This window comes from Cynoglossus semilaevis, chromosome 8 (genome assembly GCF_000523025.1).
Source record: "Cynoglossus semilaevis isolate Cse_v1.0 chromosome 8, Cse_v1.0, whole genome shotgun sequence".
NCBI classification, from domain to species: domain Eukaryota; kingdom Metazoa; phylum Chordata; class Actinopteri; order Pleuronectiformes; family Cynoglossidae; genus Cynoglossus; species Cynoglossus semilaevis.
This window is the reverse complement of record NC_024314.1, coordinates 6762920-6782094: the sequence shown is the minus strand read 5'-3', so window position 1 is coordinate 6782094 and position 19175 is coordinate 6762920. Positions and strand designations below refer to the sequence as shown.

At 41.0% G+C, this 19175-nt stretch overlaps 1 protein-coding gene and 1 long non-coding RNA gene across 4 annotated transcripts in view; both read left to right on the top strand.

Annotated features, from left to right (window-relative positions):
- hs3st3b1b (heparan sulfate (glucosamine) 3-O-sulfotransferase 3B1b) overlaps nucleotides 1-12564 on the top strand; it is an 18706-nt gene extending 6142 nt beyond the window's left edge. For all 3 annotated transcript variants that reach the window (XM_025057666.1, XM_025057665.1, XM_025057664.1), the window contains one exon: nucleotides 9737-12564. In XM_025057666.1, the coding sequence (XP_024913434.1) occupies nucleotides 9737-10355 (619 nt within the window). In that variant the 3' untranslated portion in view covers nucleotides 10356-12564. The remainder of the gene's footprint in view (nucleotides 1-9736) is intronic.
- Nucleotides 12565-13052: 488 nt separating this feature from the next.
- Nucleotides 13053-19175, top strand: part of LOC103381806 (uncharacterized) — a 157256-nt gene continuing 151133 nt past the window's right edge. The window contains exon 1 of the long non-coding RNA XR_521838.3: nucleotides 13053-13472. This is a non-coding gene — a long non-coding RNA (uncharacterized LOC103381806). The remainder of the gene's footprint in view (nucleotides 13473-19175) is intronic.

The window sequence follows — 19175 nt, the reverse complement described above, 5'->3', positions numbered from 1 at the left end:
TGTTTAAATTTGTTCAGGTTAAACATAAATACATTTAGAATCAAATTTAGACTTAAATGCTTTACTTTTACCTTACTAGGTTTTAGAGTAGAGTAGAGTAGGGCTTTATTCATCCCCCTTGGGGGAAACATACTTTACATAATTTAGTTTAATTGTATTTTAAACAATTATTGCAACTTCACTAAATCATTTTTTTAATAAGTAAATAGGTTTTATCTGCATAAGCTGATACCAACCTTTCTTGTTTCTCCAGAATTAATGGTCGTCCATTTCTGCTAAATAAACACGTTTATAAAAGTTCTCCCTGGTGAATACAGGAACAGAAATATGTATGGTTTTGTGAATCACTAGCTGCTGCTACTGTTAAATATAGCCGGTGAATGGATTTGAAAAAGAAAGACAGTGGAGAAAAAAACAAGAAAATGTCGTTTAGGAAAAGGTGCAGGAAGGAGAAAGTGATGACAGTGAAACTGTCCCAGGTATTAGGTCCCAGAGGTAGCCATTAGAGTGCTGGAGAGTGTGGCTGCCTCTGGGAGAGAGTAGGACAAACACACACACACACACACACACACACTCCTACACTCCTACTCACTCACTGAGAGAGGGAGAGAGAGTGACTGAGGTCTCCCGAGGTTTCCATTAGCCTGGCGGTAAAAGAGCAGAGCTCATTAGAAGCCCTGAGTTGTCTCCGTGCACCAAGGCTGCTCGACACCAGTCACTCTCTCCATTAAGATGAACTCCCAGAGCTGCTGTGCTCTTTGGTGAGAGCCACCTCAGCTCAACTCCAGGACAACCTGAGCAAACTCAATTAAAGTTCCAATTATTTTTTCTCATATGTAGCTCTCTTTTTAATAACTGGTTAAAATTTACCACATAGTTCTGGAATCCATGCTCTGATCATTGAACTATGAGGAACTTAAATGCCATCTCCATATAATCTGATCCATGTCAAAATTAAGATATCTTTATAGTAAGAAATTCAGGACTATGGACTTGTGTTTGTGCAGCAAGCCCTGGAGACACAATAACCAGACATTGCGGTGGCTATAATGTGAAATAAAACAGTTTAGCTGCTGAAAAGATTTGCAAAAACAAACATCCTCTGAAGTCTCAGAACTGACATGTAGCCTTGTCTGGCATTCTTCAAACATCTCTCTTTGCACGTTCCTGTGCGCCTGCTTGTGTTCCATTTTGTGTTTGCGCTTTTCACAAAATTGTCTGTCGTCCTGGCACGAATTGACTGAAAGCAGATTCTGTTTAAGTTGTGACCTATAGCCTTACTGACAGACGAACATGGAAGGGGTGAAAACATTTGTCATCACACCGCAGAAACAGAAATGTCAAGCTCTGACATAGGGCTTTGGGCTAGAATACAGAGATAAAATGGTTAAAAATAGGACTTTTTTTTTTCTCAATTACAGATATGTTTTTGCTGTAGCGCCCCCATACGGTATGTAAAGTACGCAGCCATATGGTTGAAACAGTAGCTCTGTAGCAGTGAACGTCGATTCAAAAACAGGCCTTTTCTCTCTAAATCATAATACCGCAATCATTTTCCTGATTGGTTTTCATATAATATTTTTTTTAGATCTGTTTTTAGAATGGTCAGAAGGGAGACAGGTTTTCAGGTGATCAATTTTTTATCTCAAATTTTTTTTTATTTAAAAATATCAAATGTTACAAACTCAACATTATGTTTTATAGGAGGAGATTTAAAACTTATTTAAAAATCATAAACTACCGTAGACTTAGATATTGAAGGCAACAACATCTCTACTCTAATCTAATGTAAGGAATCACTGCTGCCAGTCTTTCTAGCTCTAACCAAAGCAGGTTAATTGTTGTGACTGCAGTTGTCATTAGTCAGTTCACTAATCACATGTTAGCTAAGGAGGCAAGCAGCCGTCTTAAGGGAATTTGTAAAACATTCACCTGCAGAAACAGCTGCAGTATTGGATGAAGGCTAAATAACAGGCCAGACACAGGAAGAAAGTTTTCTCCTCATCAAAACTGAATGGAAAGGAAATCCCCTTCTTCCCCACCCACTCAAATATTTTGCAGTTCACCTGTCGTCAAAAGAAGGGTGTGCAGGCAGTTACGGATGACAACACATTCAAACTGGATGCAAAAAAGGAGGATGTCTGCTCCCTATACGTGTTTGTGTGTATGTGTGTGCATGTGCGTGCATGTGCATGTAGGACCACATCTTGGGAGTGGGGGCTGGTGGCGTGTGTGTTCTTCCTGAATCTGTTTCATCTTTTATTCATCTCTTGCTGTAGCTAGATCAAGGAGTCATGTGCCTGCTGAAGCATGTCAAGTGTCAGGAAATCAGTCAGAATGGCTGATTCCTCCCTCAGCCGTGCTCTGTCTCCCACTCTCTCCCCGCCGTCTTTCTCACACGCGCACACACACTTGTGCACAAATGCACACACACATGCCGGTGTCTTCACCTGTGACTGCTCACTTCCTTCACAGCCTTATGTTCTCATTTATTTATTTATTTATTTACATTCGTTGCACGGTTGATGGGTCTGTTTGCCCTGAGCTGTCAGCCACTCACACCCTGATGGACTTCTGATGGACTGGTGGAATGTGTGGCCAGCTCTGGGCTAACACCTTCTGCAAACACACAGTGCAAACACCCTGATTGAGGATTACCAGCACTAAACAAACCGTGGGCGTAATTTCACCAAGTGTGTGTATTTGTCTGTGTGTGAGTGCGTGCGTGCGGGGCACCGAATGACTAGGTTGACTGCTGTGGCCACATTATGTGACACATTTAACGTAGGGAAGTTGAAGGACTGACATTTCGTGCTCAGTGGCAGCCTAATAATTTGATCTTTTACCTTCTTTCAGCTTAAACATTCTTCTTTTTGGGGGATATAAAATCCCAGAAAGCCTGCTGAGAGGAAAAAGCAAGAAAACTCCAGGCATGCTGTTGCACATTCATGAGAGGAAGGGAGGAGTTATTTCTACTTTCCACCCTCCACCACCCCTTTCACCAGCTCCTCTGTTTTATTTATACCACATGGTGGGCTCTCTTGCTTCACTGCAGGGATATTATCGCATGAGCAGTCGTCTGTGGCCGCAGTCCGGTGTGGTTCCAATCCTGAAAAACATCTTTTGGCTCCAGGCATTTGTGTTATGTTTCAGAACAGTGCCAAGTTGCAAAAAGTCTACGTATGAAAGCAGGAAAAATGATAGTGATGGAATTGAATAATTTGTGCTGGTCACGCTGTGCAGTGCTGCCCATCACAGAGAGCGACCACAGTGCTAGGAGTGGAGCCTTAACCTTGCATGTTTTTTTACAGTGTAAAGTAAGGGGGGATGCATGGGTGAGGGAGGGGCTGTGGCTGGGTGTGAGATGTTGCTGGAGTATCTGACATGCAGCCAGGACATGATACGTGGTGGTTAGTTCTCTGTTTATTTATTCTGCTTCACTTGTGTCTGATGTTGCCTCCAAAACCCAGGTTGGATTTGAGCCCAAAACATGAATCTGAATGGTCTGTGACCACAAGGCCCCACTCTGGCCCCTCCCCCTCCATCTTTGACTTACCTTCTCCCTTCACTCATTCACTCAGCCTGTCTTTTACATGCAGTTTAAGACACACTCAGCCTGTATGGGAGGCTCCTGATGGAGCGTGACTCCCTGATTCCAGAGAAAAATGATGAATGGATGGGTTGCGTTGGTCAGCTGGACTGTTTAGTTTACATGGAGGGTCAGTACATTCCCAGGCTGCTCTGACACTGTGCAACTATATGATGGAGTAAAAGGTCTGGGAGCTGCATTTATCAGCAGAACCAGAACTGCACTGTCAGTATGGAAGGAACAGGACAAAGACTCTGAGCACTTCGACTTTTCAGACTATAAGTATATTTTGACTCACAGGAGCTTAAAATAGAGTTTCATTATTCTCTGACCTCTCTCTCTTCCTTCCCTTTTCTGATTAAATCTTTGTTGGTTGATGAAGCACTGTGGAACCTAAGCTGTGTTTATGTTTTCGTTCCATCTAATAACTTTTAGATTTAATACTTATAGCAGTTAAATACTAGATATTATTCACAGTACGTAACCTTTCATTTAATATATTTATTTGTTCTTGCAACTATTAGCAAAATGTAATATTTAGAAACAAAAGCTAGTGACTTTGAAATCCATGTTTTTTTAAGACGTGTGATCTATTGCCATAAGAACTATCTACATCCTTAGTCATAAGTGGGGAACATTAGCTCTATCATGTCTGGAATGTATGAGAAATTCAACACAACTGTCAAAGATAAGACTGAGATTAAGAGCTGCATAATTCCTCCATACCCAGTCTATTTTAAATAGAAATACAAACTTGTACATCATGTGTTTGTCAAAAGTGCTTAACGTAGTGTGTCTAAGAAAAATAGTGCCACGATTGTAGCAGCTGCTGGTTAGAGTTTTTTTTTTTGTTTTTGTTTTTTTAGTGCAGAGCTTTGCATTATTTTCTTGTACTGTTCACCTCAGACAATATTTTGATGACATAAAAAAACCACGCCCCACATAAAAATGACTAGTGGCAGTGGTTTCCAACCTCTGTCTTTCTCTTGTGATGGGGCTTCTGTGGAGTCCCATCACTTCAACACAGTCACAGCCACTGATTCAAAGGTCCACTAAAGTTTATTTAAAACACTTTTGACTGTAGTACGAAGCTCTTGTTATTACCCTGTACCTTTGTCCTTGTTGTTAAATATATGTTTTGTGTTTTAAACCAGTACACAGAGTACCCAATAGAGGAGGAAATTCACTTTTCTTCCAGCTGCAAAATATCCACCATCCATTAGATGGTCTGGTTTGCTCTTCAGGTCTGAGTGTCTGATACCAGGTTTGCCTGCATTATTAACATTTTTGGCAGACAGATGATTCAGAGGGGCTTCCACCCAGCCACCTCTCTCCATTTCCAGTGACACTATTATTCAGTGAAGCCTGTTAATTTGAAACCTCTGTCTTGAGAAGGTGGGGCACAGACAGTTAGTGCTCATCAGATTGATGCAGCTTTAGCACGGGGTCCATTGTGTGGCACATTTTTTGGGCTTGAACAAGGAAGTGTGAAAACTGGTGGTTTCTAAAGAGGTATGCATTAATTATTGCTCCCAGACTAAACCTAGATGTGTGCTGCAGATGCACACAGAACCTCTTTAGCACGTACCTCTGCAAAATCTCAGATTTTTAACAGGAATCTCTGGCTTTTCTCAGCCAAAAGCACTAAGTGGTCACATGGTAACACCTGGACGCTGCTCCAAGTGCTTTTAAAAGCAGAGCAGATGAAGCTCCTGTAGCTGCACTCTCTCTGGTTCTGCATCAGCACAGCCCGACCTCCTGTTCCAGAGGCCAGAGTCTTTATTCTTTTAATTTACAGCCAAAGCCACGCTTTGTGGTTAAATATAATGTCAGACTCCAGGCAGAGTTGAGCATATTTCAAAATGTCTGCCTTCTGTATGTCTTTAAGTGCTACTTTGGAAATATACACAGCGTGTGTACATCTGCCTTGATAGCAACATTGGTGTGTTTGTACAGTTCATAACATTTAGACTCCTTATCTTCCTATTCCTAAAGCAATAGTGTCAAACTTATTTCCAGAAAAGATCATACAAACTTATCTAGTGTGTAGAATTTCACTTATTTTTTTAAAATTGCGGATTAATGCATTATGTAAGTTACAGCTTAATGTAAGTCATTTGTAGTTTTGAGAAACTATTTCTTTACAAAATGTTGCAAATTCTAAACTTGTGTACTCATACTTCACACCCTATAAACCACATCCTCTCTGCACAAACAAAAACTGCATTTTGTTTGATTTGTAAACAGAGAAACCTCACTTCCTTGTTTCCTCAGGGGTTTTAAGCAACAATGTAGATCATGTTCAACTACAAGGGAACAAGTGGAGCTCAAGATCCTTATCATCTATTAGGGAATAAAGATGTTTCTTTGTGTTTTCCCTAATAATGCTTCAGTATGCAGCACATCGGTTTGTGTGAAGGGCTCTGTAAGAGGCCCTTGGCGAAGAAAGGAAGCCTTTCAGTGATTCCTCCCTCTCTTCTGCCTCTACTTATATCCACTTGTGAAGTGTCACTTTGCTATCAGTGCTTGAGGTCTGATAGCCAAGGGTCAGGGGGACTTTAGTGATGAATGGGAAAGAGACCAGAGTGGAGAATGTTTTAATGTAATAGGTCAACTTCTGCCAACAAACGCCTGTATTTTTCCCAGAAGATCTTTTGTGTTTCATTCCCTCTCCCTTGTTTACTCAGACAGGTTAATTTATCCCCTCCTTAGAGTGTTTCAAAGATGTTGTTGTTGTTTCAGGTGCCATCACCTCCTACAGGGAAACAACAGTTCTCTAGGGTCATGAACTCCATAAAAATTGGACATCTTTACAGCTTCAATTGCCACCAGGGCAAAGCTGCACCCTTCCAGCTGCATCCAAAGTGGATACAGAGTGATTTGTCAGTATTCAAATCAACAAACCTGCATTTGAGATTCAAATGCTTTCAACCTCCGACATGTGAGACAATTGAAAACCTTTTGTATCAAACAGAAAATTGACAGACACACGCCAAAATGGCCTTTTTTCCTTTTGTCCGTGAGCCGGCGACTCATTTTGTTAGTGATGCTGTGGCACGGAGAGCTCAGTGGCAGCCCCTTATCATCAAATCAAACTTGACAGGAGGGAGGCAAGAAGCATCAGACAGAAATAACCCTTTTCCTGCCTGCCATTTATCTCCAGCCTTTTAACTGACAACGGTTTTAAATGGACAAAGGTACAGAGAGGGGAAAGGGAGGGAAGAGACGCTTTAGTACAAGGAGGTAGTTTTGCGTAGTAATGTTTGAGGTCAAGTTAGTTATTTACCATTTTTACTGTTACTGCTTTCCACAGAAGTATCTCTGTGGAGTCATTGGAATTCAAAGAAGAAACGGTGAATATTTACTGATACGTCTTGGCACACGTTCCACGTACCAGTCCTCCATAAGTATTTTCTTACTTGAGGTTGAGAGGGAGAGAAAGAGCGCAAGAGAGAGAGTTCTCAACTCAGCCTTTGATAAGTACCTCACCCCTCTTCCTTGTTTCTTCTCCCTCCTCCTCCTCCTCCTCTTCATCCTTTCTTTTGCCCCCATTCCCGCCTCTATGCCCTGACCACTGCCCTACTCACCCCTGCAAACAGGGACAATGGGTCACTTTTAAAGAAAGGCAGGAAAAAAAAGGCCCTGGTGTCACAGAATTGCCTGTTTGCTGACGGAATCTTTAAAAGCAGCACCTCATAAATCAAAAAGCAGTATAATAGGCATTGTTTCTCCAAGGGCCACTTGTCCCACTGAAATTTCCCTCCAATCTCCTTTTCTCTCTCCCTCTCTCTCGCTCTCTCTTTATCCCCTTTGACAGAAAAGCAGAGGTGAAAATATTTTTTATTTAGGGGCCTCTCCTTGCAGAGAAGTGGCTTTTTAGAGGTTTCCTCATCGCTGGCCTTTTATTCCTCGTCATCCAACCATCTCCTTGTTTTATGCTCCTGCAAACCCCAATTCTTTTACCATATTTGAATTCCAAGGAATCCATAAACTCGGATTAGCATAATCTATCACTATGCATGTTGTAACGCAGGCCTTCTCTCTATCTCCATGCTCCATTGTCATGTTGAAATCGGATTAGATGGGAAGACATTTGGTTCTGCAGGCTGTGGACTCAGCACAAGGAGTGACGAAAAAGAGAGAAAAAAAACCCTCTGCACGCAGTATCCCTATTGTGCATCAGTGAAACAATGATTCACATTTTAGTAGTTGTGCTCCTTGTATTCAAACTGCAGGACCTTTGAATGTGCGTGTGCTCGTATGTTGCTGTACAATCTCCAGAAATGGTTTGCTGGCACAGACATCTGTCAGGCTCTCACATAAAACGAAACACTGTATATGTTTTGATTTCAAAAGGCGATTAATGAGGTTTTGGAAACAGCCCATTTTCCTTCCTGTCCTCGCCATTCAAGCAACTGATATGTAAGCAATCAAGGAGATATTATCATAATTAGATCACTGGCACTGCGCTGGGATTACACAAATCTGCCAACACCATTTCCATAAGGCATTTAATTGGTTACCTCAACGTTTTCCCTACTCACTCTTCCTCCTCTTCTGCACACACTGATGGAGAGATTGTGTTACATGAATTAGCCATGAGCTGCATGGACATGAACTAGATTCCTAGCTTTTAGCCTGTATTTCTGAGGAACAGCAGAAGCTCAGGGGACGATGTAAGCCGAGAGAAGAGAATGTGTTTCGGGATGTTTTTATCTTTATCATTGTGTAAATTCTTTCTGAAGAATTACATTGTGTTTGAATAGGAGCCACTACAATTGAAGTGCTCACACAATAGTGTATCAATGCGCTGGCTTAACGACAAGGGTGAGGTTGAGGGTACGACAGGCTAACATGAGTCTTATCTGTGAGAGTGTGTTCACCCTGATAGATCAGTGCCCTCTCTTATCTGGGCTGTCTTTTGTTGCTTTCATTTTTATTGCTCTAACCTGTGTATTTGTTGTGGTATTGTTGTTTTCGCTGTCACAAGCTTTTTTCTTTTCTTTCTTTCTTTTTTTGGTCTTTTTTGCTATTATTGCAACCAGGCAGGATGAACCCTTTGAGCTGATGTGGTTTCCAGCCTATAATCCAAACAATTCCCAAGCATTAGCACCAGAAAAACATTTTATCCTACCAATATCACACAGGCTTGTTTTTCATTCCTGGCACTGCAGCCAAAGAGGGAAAGGTGATCCATATCCCAGTCTCTGTCAATCCACTCTTATCGCCTCCATGATAATTTAGACCATGTTTGTCCACCAATACTGAAATCTAATACTGGGAGATCAGAGCGCGTTTACTTTTCCTTCAAAACCATTTGTTCTCAAGCACTTCTTGATTATAGGTCTGTGTGTAATCGTATCTGTGTGAGGACCGTTGGTCAACACTCAAAACCAAACCCAACTCTTCAAGAAACTTTCAGAAGCAATCCTCATTGTCTTTCAACGCTGTGGCACTTTTTAATTATTGTGGCTCTATGGGTGGGTGGGGGATGGAGAGGGCACAGTGTCATGGTTTACTCACTAATTCAGCAAAGTTAATTGACTGTCTGTGTGCTGTGTGTGTGTTTCGCAGTGGTAAAAATAATGGGCTGCATTCTGATCACTCTGACCAAACGTAAACAGTACATCCGATAGAAAAATGATAGGGAAGACAAACGACATGTTGACATTTTAAATAACAAGTTTCACACTTGCTGAGATCTAAATTATACTGAAAAATGCAGGATGAATCCAAGTAATGTTTATTAAAAAAAACTATGGGTAACCAAGCCCTAAATAAGCAAGTGGTGGATTTGGGAGTCTCAATTGAGGTGGGAAAATCCAACGTTTAATTCCTATTTTGGTTAAACCTGGGGTTGGTTGTGTTTGGAAATTCCAGTTAATGACTCCCTTTGTTCGATTGTGCTGTAAATAAGAATTCTTTGCCTAGGCCATGAGGTAGATATCTTTTGAGTGAGAGAGTTTGTTGTCATTGGAGTGCCGCCTGCACTAATACGTTTTCAAGCCCTACAATAAGTTTAAACACAGGCAGTGAGTCAGTGTTTACAGACAGCAAAACACTCAATCATCTTGATTACATTATGTAAGTCTTTGTTCTACTTTACCTTCTGCTAACCTGTTTTTCTCTGGTTTGGTTTTCCTGCAGGGAGCTGATGCCCAAGACCCTGGAGGGTCAGATCACCATGGAGAAGACTCCCAGCTACTTTGTGACCAGGGAGGCTCCAGCCAGGATCTCCGCCATGTCCCGGGACACTAAGTTGATTGTGGTGGTGAGGGACCCGGTCACCAGGGCTATCTCAGACTACACACAGACACTGTCCAAGAAGCCGGACATTCCTTCTTTTGAGAGCCTCACCTTCAAAAACAGGACTACGGGGCTCATCGACACCTCTTGGAGCGCCATCCAGATCGGCATCTACGCCAAGCACCTGGACAACTGGCTGCAATACTTCCCCATGGGCCAGATACTGTTTGTGAGTGGCGAGCGTCTCATCAGCGACCCAGCAGGGGAGCTGGGCCGCGTCCAGGACTTCCTGGGACTCAAGAGGATCATCACAGACAAACACTTTTATTTCAACCAGACCAAGGGTTTCCCATGCCTCAAGAAGGCAGAGGGCAGCAGTAAACCCCACTGCCTGGGAAAAACCAAAGGCAGGACCCATCCCAACATTGACCCTGAGGTGGTGCAGAGACTGCGGGACTTCTACAGACCATTCAACCTGAAATTCTACCAGATGACAGGACACAACTTTGGCTGGGATTGATGTGAAGGTCATTAGAGACACTGATCAATTCCTGAAAAATATGTTTTTTTCTGTAATTCAATGGCAAAAATGTGGAGATATTGCTATATATATGTAAATGTACAGAAATCTATTTTATAATAATTTATTTTTTATTTTTAAGCAATTAATTCACTAAGCTGCCTAACCGTGTTTGTCAACTACATCTGTCCTGCATCTGACTCATTTGTTTTTTTTTTACATTCCTCTACGTTCTGATTTTTCATGCTCTATCTTTAGGTACCTGTAAACATTTTTTACTGGTGCTTTATAAACGTAAGATATTAGCAATAACTGAAATAGTTCCTGGGGTGACACATTTGAAAAGCACCACAATACGGGTACAGAGAGCTCACAAAGTAGTGGCAAACAGTATTTGGTATTTCAACAAATAAACTGGGACATATATTTTGCTAATGCAGTGAAACTTTTTTTTTATCAGGCATAGGCACAAAGCATTGATCAAATAGTTCACTGATTGATACGTATATATATATATAATATATGTTATATATATATATATTTCCTTGTTTTGTTAGTTGGAATATGTTACAGGCAATAATATTGTTATTTTTTGTCAGCAAAATTAGTCCTTTTGTCTGTTAATCAATATTTCCAAACTGCAATTTTTATTGCATTTTAAGACAAGTACGTACTTTCTGGGAATAGAAGTTTGTACGTGCATGGTCTTTTCTGTGAACCCTGTCACTCCGGCTGTAGTTCTGCTCAAAGGTGTTACACTGAAACACAAACGGTTCACTTCCACTTGTTATTACCACTCAGTAAGACACGGATCAATAGATCAATGGATGCTCATTTTGTCACTCATACTTAAAGAATACGGGTGCACTTTGGTTTTCAGTGCTGGTGCTGTCTACTTGAATAAATGACCCATCCATCAAAGGTTTAATCCCATCCCAGGACCATATCACGGTCTGTGTTAACATTATGCTAATTGGGTAAAGGTAACTGGAAGATCAATCCTGCTATGCTCTCTAACTCCCCATTAGAAGCAGCGTTGGCTCTGCGCCAGCCTCCTAGCCCTATCCATTCAATTCAAAGGTCACGCTAAGTTTCAATCAAACTCAGCTTGTCTTTGATTTTTTTTCTTTCTTGGCTTGCTGAGATGGAGCACAGCATGATGGAGGCTAGGGCATGTGCCTTGTTCTGAGATGGGAAACCTTTTGCGTGAGTAGCAGGAGCGTATCTGTTATAAGTCGAGCATGAATATAGCGAAGTTGACACACGCCAAACATTTCTTATCCCACACTTTTGCAGAGATCAGAGGAAAAGGGAAGATTTTCAGGTGAAGAACGTGGAGCGCAGCAAGTGTGGCCTCAGGCAGGGTTTAAGTGTCTAAGTGTTTTTAACTGCAGAAATCCTCATGTGCCAATGTCCCACGGTCTGTGTATTATGCCTTATTCGCTGCATTATGTCACTACAGAGGTCTACCCTGCAAAAAAACAAAACAAAAAAACAACCATGTGTTGATAACACATTTCCCAACTGTACACCATAGGTTTTTTTGTGTGTTTTGTTTTGTTTGTCAATTCTTGCAAGAGGGAGAAAAAAAAGTATAATTCTTTGAAGCGCTGTTCCATCCTGCTGCAGTGGGTGGCATCCTAATTCTGGAGGTGGCCATGCTGTGATACATTGTACCACACTTTGCTTCTTTGTGGTGGTCTTGGAGATGATGCAGGGATAAAATGTTGAAGGGATTAAAGTTTAAGACCCAGATGAGGAGCTGCATGTGCTCATGCAGGACCCTAGTGAATGTCCCACCCATCCTCACACATGAAACATCCCTCAGATCACTAGGCAAGGTCAGGCTGTTACTCATCGTTAGATCATGTTGCATTTGATTGTCCCTCTTTTCTTTTGAAGTTAAGGAAACCTTGTGCCTCTTTGACTATTCTGTATGACGCAGTCGGACGCTCATGGCATAGCCTCAAAACGATAAACACGGGAGATGGAGGCTTGTAACACTGTATTTATTTTTTAGTAGTACTCTGTTTTTCCTCTGTCTAACTGAGCATCTATTCTCAGAGTGAGAGTTTCCAGCCTATGCCTCTCCTTTCTTTCATAATTGAAGTGTTTTATGTGATTATGAAAGCATTTATGGTGAGCCCTTCGAGCAGTTGCATCATGGAGGGAACATGCCTGTCACTGACGGAGCACATTTGAATTATGAGGGGGGAACCAATAAAACAATCTGCATCCATGGGTTTTTTTCTCCATGTTGCTGCATTTCTTGTGGTTGAGTTTTATTCAACCTGTTTTGAATTCTAAAATGTTAGAAATATCTGTCTTACCCACATATTGTATGTATTTAGACTAGCAGATGTGTATGTACAGAAATGAGAAAGACATGTAAATCAAGTATTTTACACAATGCAAAAGCAAAATGGAACAGATGTTTCTAGATAATTAAATACTGAACATTCATAATATTTCTTTGTTTGAAGAAATAAATAAAAAGTATATATTTTACCAAAACATTGTGAACCGTTTTCTTTTTTTAATTCACACCAAAGCAATGTTTTTATACTTAATAACGTTGCAATTCAGACGTTGAAGTCCAAACAGAAAGTATATATATACATATATACACATATACGACTTCTGACAGAGCTTCCCTGAATGCACCATTTGTATAATTAAAGCTTTTTGTTTAAACAATTAAATTATATTAATTAAAGTTTATGGGACTAAATATATAGAAGTAGAGTTATATTTTATTTACTGTAATTTTATTTGCACACAAAAAGACACAATAGTTTACTGGTCCAATAGGTCTAATTACTTTCACCTGCGTCACACTGAGGCCTACACGAGAGCGTTCCCATATGCCATGTGTTATCTTTCCCGGTACAATATTTTATTGTTTTTATTTACTTATTTATTTATAACCTTTCACAAAAAGCAACACGTAGTATTTATTTTATTTGTTTATATTTGACGTATACGAGGACATTCTGCAGCAGTCGTGAATTCTGTTTGTTTGTGTTTGAATTGAAGCTGACAAACAAACAAAAAATGGACTTATCCGCTATCGCACCTCTCCTTTCCGGAATATACTACCTGCACAGCCGGAGTCGGGTGAGTGACAACTTACTTATATTCGCACTGACAGCCACCATTGCTTGATAATGTGTGTGTTTCGCTGGCAGCAATGTAATTGTTTGTAGTGGCCATTGTGGCGTGGGCCCGTTGCGCCTCTATATCAACTGTAAATGAAAACGTGTAAAATGTTTTATTTGTCTTCCACACTTTATAAACAACCAGTTCAAGCAAGTCACTGTCATTGTTTTGGTTGTTGGAATCGAATAATACAATAACTAAACCAAACGATAATCCAGAGACCCCCCTCCCTCATGTTGAACTATACATTTGTAGTTTAACCCTTAGTTCTTCATATTATGTTTCTGGTTCTTTTTATTGGCAATAATTAGAAACCCAATATTGCTGTCTATATCTGTAAGTAATTGCGACAGGTTGAAACTACCCCTGCTATTTAGTCAGAAATAAAACTCTTCTAAAAGGTTCTATTAGCTTTAAAAGTAGACTACATGTTTGTTTGTTTTTTAAAATTGAATTGGTGGTTTATAATATATTTGCATTGTGACCAAAAAGACTCGGTTGGGTACCAATACTCATTTGACAAACTTTGTTATGTTTATTTTATTTTGTGTTTCTGTCAGTTGCTTTAGTATTAAATTTATTTGGTGCAAGTATTTCTCTCTACTTAAACCAGCTATCTAGGTCATGTTGTTTAATTCAATATAGTCCAGTGTCCATCAGGATGTCATTGTGTTCTACTTGCTGTTTGTTAGCAGTTTTGTAGTTCATCTCTACTTATTGTTGAACATTGAAGATTTTATGTGCACAGTGGGTAAATGTCACAGTCTGCTGTGTGACTTTTTAATGCCTGTCATTATTTTTCTTTTGTTCTGTCCAGTGCAGTTTGGAACTGTGGTTATGGTGGTAGTGCGTCTGTGTGGTTCTAGGTCACCCATGGCTGTGTGGGAGGTTTGGTTGCTGGCAGCGGTGGGTCTAAACACCCGCAGCCCGCCCACCTGCCTGCCTGACTATCGGAAGTGCCCCCTCCTTTTACCAACACCCTCAGTCCCAATAAAAAGCAGCCTATGTTCCCTTATGGCTCATAATTAGATACAACTCCAGGGCTGTTTATTTATGAGCACCAGAAACACCTCTGTATTAACAGCCAAATCATTCACAATATATAGGAGGTGACGTGTTTGCAAACACACACATCCTGAGAAACCTGGGCTATAGTTTCTCCATTGCTGGATATATTGAAATGGATCACATCACAGCTGTAATTAGGCATTTGTCAATGTTCACTTTTATACACAATGAATATTTAAGGTTAATGTGGGGCCCACATTATATGTAGCTGTATGATGTTTTTTATTATGAAAAAATACCGGATTCTTTCCGCCACATCTGTCTATGACTCACATTTGTTACATTTCAAGATGCTTGCCTCAGTCTCAAAAAATAAACATCTTTGGAAAGCTTCTTTGCGTAGGGTAAAAGAGCCAGTGAGGAGACAAAGGAAGAGCCTAAGACCAAGCGTTGTGCATTAAAAGTCAAGCGCAATGTTATGAGGACTAATAAAGTTGCAAACATAATGGCTTTTTATGCCTGTAATATCATTTAATTTAGTTGTATGCGCTACACCTTAAAGGCTGGTCCGTGTAAAATATTTTAGACTTTAACCCGTTCATGGCTCAAAAAAGGTTGGGGGCTGCTGGCTTAGAGTAAACAACTGTCTGCTGCCACTAACTGTGATAGTGCAAACAGAGATACAGTATCAAGAGGCATTGAGTTTTCCACCTGGTTCTCTGGTTTCCTGTAGTCCGCACACAGGTACCGACTTGCTTCTCATCAGAGATCATGGCTGATGTTTACAGGTCTGGGGCTGGATAATTGCTCAGCTGGAGCACTGAAAGACACACCGGAGAGGAAGACAAACAGGATGTTGTGTGAGAGGGGGAGGTGGGAGGGAGTGAGTGAGCACCTAGTCTGGCAGGTTGATGTGGAGCATGTTCTCCTGGCACCAGCCTTGTCTCCTGCATCCCAGCCACCTGTATTAACTCATGACTAACCTGATTAACCTGCTCACATGTGACAGACGCACATGGTGAAGTGATAGATTTCTGGGCCTGCAGCCAAGTGAGTCATGTTGAAGGAAATGGTTTGTGTAATTAACAGAGAAGCTGCACAGAATGACAGGAGGTAATAGCGGCGTTAGCAGATGATGTCTTATTGTCATTGAGGTGCCTCTCCGGCTGTTGTGGGTACAGGTGGCTGCTGCTTCCAGTTTTCAGAGCTGAATACACACTTGGCCATGCTAGACACGCGAGCACTGTATCCACTTTCCTCCCTTTGGCCATCTCCTACCTAGTACATGATATAAACGCCATCTACCACCTTTTAACATCTGGGCATAAACAATATGGTCTCCTCTGGTGTGTTGCTTTTTCTTTAGCTGGATATGCTGCTCTGATTAGCTTACTTGGCATAGTGTTTCAACATGTAAACTTAAACTTGAGACATTTGTTCCACCTTGACTTTATTAGCACCTTAGGGAGTAGTTTCCAACTCTTAAAGGAGGAGTTAAAATATTGATCTTTAATCAACGTCTCCTTCGTGAGTTATAATTATTCCAGTCTCTGCACCATTTATTTCAATCAGGGTATTCAAAGATTGTCTTTTGTTGGCTTTTGTGACCTTTGGATGTTGGAACACTAATAAGAATGTTAATAAATAATCTAGTAACCACTCTGTGCACTTTACAATCTTGCAGTCATTAACATTACCTGTGTTACCACTTCATAGTATATTTGCAAGTGTTTCGCAAAAAGCCAAGTTTATATATGGTGTGGTGCACAAAAAGAAATCTAATAATAATAAAAACAAATAAATAAAATAAATGTATACCAATTGAGGACAGAAAAAACTGAACAAACAAAATTTGACAATCTGAACAGCATATGAAAGTGTCTTTTCTTCTCAGAAGACAATACAACAAAAATAAATGTAACCTGCCCTAGACCTCATTCATTAACTCACCCAACAATAAAAACAGTTTTGAATTGCAGAATTACAGATGCAGAAAAATTGTTAGCAAGTTAGAAAAGGCTCTAATATAGATATAACATTTAGACTGGACTGTAGGTCCGTGGCCCAGGTCATGTGGTGTTGCATGTGCAAGCATGCGATCCCATGACAATGTAGATAAAACAGTATTGGACAGTTGTCATGCTTTGATGGCCTAAACAGAGCACAGTTTACTAGTAAAACATATTGAAGCATATATACAGGCTGAAACTATTGCCTCTGCTTTTTTGTCAAACAAACCTGTTCTGTTCGATCTTGGCACATGAATAAAAGACTAGTCTTCTAAAACTAAAACTGGAACAGAATAAATTTAGATTTGCATTTGTCCCTGGAATTGGGCGAGAAGAGACAAGCGGGAGGCAAACCAGAGCTGGCTCACATCATCACAGACGGGGGTTGTTGTCTCAGTGGAATTCCCCACAGTCTTCAAAAACAGAGCTGTGCATACTGTATCAAAACATGACCTGCTGCTGCTCTGGAAAATATCGTGTAATTTTTAACATACATTATTATTGTACCACTTGCCAGATAGCAAATTAAAAACTAATTTAAGAGCGTACAGTGACATGAAGAGGTTACTTCAGCAGTATATCAAGTCCACTATATGTCAGATCTGGGCTTCCTGCCATCAACTATTCAATTCTCCCCTCCTCCTTTTTCTCCTTCTCTAACCACTGTTTCCTTTTTCTGACAGATGTCAGACATGCTGCGACAGGCGGCTCCACAGTGAGGTTGTGGAGGAAGGAAATGGGGGGGGGGGAGGAAGGGTAGTCAAGAGGGAGTATTATCACCGCAGGTATAAAAGGAGATTAACTGATGCACCTGAAGAGCAGCCCGTGCTGTTTTACATGGGGGTAATGATCAGTTAAACAAAGGTGGTGTCACAGCAGAGCCCTCCACAGCTATCCTATCAGGTGGGCTTTTCCTGAGATCAGTCACTTACACCCCATCTCTGTTGTTGTGATCACTTGCTCATTCTTTTGTCCCTGTGCCCCAGTCCTTCTACTAAACAGATCATGGTATCGTCTAATATATTACACACCCTATTGTTCACTGACATAAATACTGGTACCAAAACATGCAGATGCAGAGTACAACAAGCCAGCTCCCACACTGGTCATTAACACTGAGATAAAGTAGTGGGGAAAAAGGAAATATGTAAGCAGCAGGCAGGTGGGTTCTGCTGATTACAAACACCAGAGGTGATTTCAGTAGAGAAAAAAAAGTCAGTTCTTCATGTTTTGATTCTTCCTCTGTGATGTGATCAATACAGCCAGGCAATTTCATGGTGTCTCCAACTGTACAAATGTATAGTCCACTCCATATCGGTAGCCTCGCTGTGCAGATCATCCAAACTCCAGCACAAATGACGGCTCCTCTGGTGCATGATTTATTTGTCTTTAAAAGCGTTCATGCCTGCTGCCTTATTTGTGTCTTGCTGCTCCAGTCTATAAGTAATATTGTTTTTGTGTGTAAGTTATGTGCTGTACACAAGCTGAAGAGAGACGGAGCAGTTCTGTCCTGATGCTCTGTGGTTATAAAATACCTTTTGATGTGTGCAATGTAAACTAGCACACTAGCATTCCAGGTGTGTTTGTTTCCATTAACACATCACTTGTGATTGCCAGTGTGTATGTGCTGATGCACACGTGATGATGGACTAGATGAGAGGCTGTGAGTGAGCAGGAGACAGCGCTGTGTGTGTGTGAAGTTTGATCTCAACGCCAACCCTGCTGAGACACTTAAATGTGGTCAGACACGTGTTGACTGATGGCCATCAATAATGCACGCAACAGTGGGATCTAGCATCTGCCTTAATCATCAGGGACAATTGGCCTGTCCCTGCTGAAAACCTCCATCACTGCCAACTGATGGCTCCAATTTCCCATCTGATGATAAGGAAAATTAACATGAAAAATCCTCCAGCGTTAGACAAATGCCAGGCTAAGGTTTATGAGTGAGTATCATCACCCAAATACTAATGTGGAAATATTATCATTAGGTGTCTTCTTGTGACAGCTTTCTTTTTATGCTAGAGAAATACATGGTTGGTTTGTAGCTCTCATTAATAGAAAAGGCAATACCCCAGTCAGTGGTGGTCTGAAACAATTTGTTGGCATCAATATTGGTGAGATCCCTGCCATGTGTGAGAGGGGGAGGCAGAAGCTCAGTATTTTGCTCATTTTTCATGTTTGTATGTAATTGGTCACTCTCTCATAGTGCCTAATCATTTTTGGGTAGAATTACTTTATCTTATTTAATAAAGGTCTAAAATAAGAGTTGTGGAAGTCAGATGTTGATGTCTGGGATTTCTTTTAAGACAGACCCTGTGGCTGAGGAAGCTGACTGTGGTGTGGTGTGTTGTTTGTGTGTGTCTTTACATCATTGAATAGCGGAAGAAAATGTCAGCATGCTTGCGATTGTGTTTGTGTTGTATAATTGTGCACACAAGGGCCACATGTGTGTTGGTGAAACACAAGAGCTTCCACATGCTGCTGTGCTGGCTGTGTCACCAGAAACCACTGCCGCCGCCTGGAGCAGAACAGAATACCATTTCATCTTTATTGTTGGGTGATGTCACATTCAGACCTCAACTGTATGCTGCAGTATCGTCACCGCTCCTCATTCTGGAAACCATTGCTCTGTCGCCCTGCC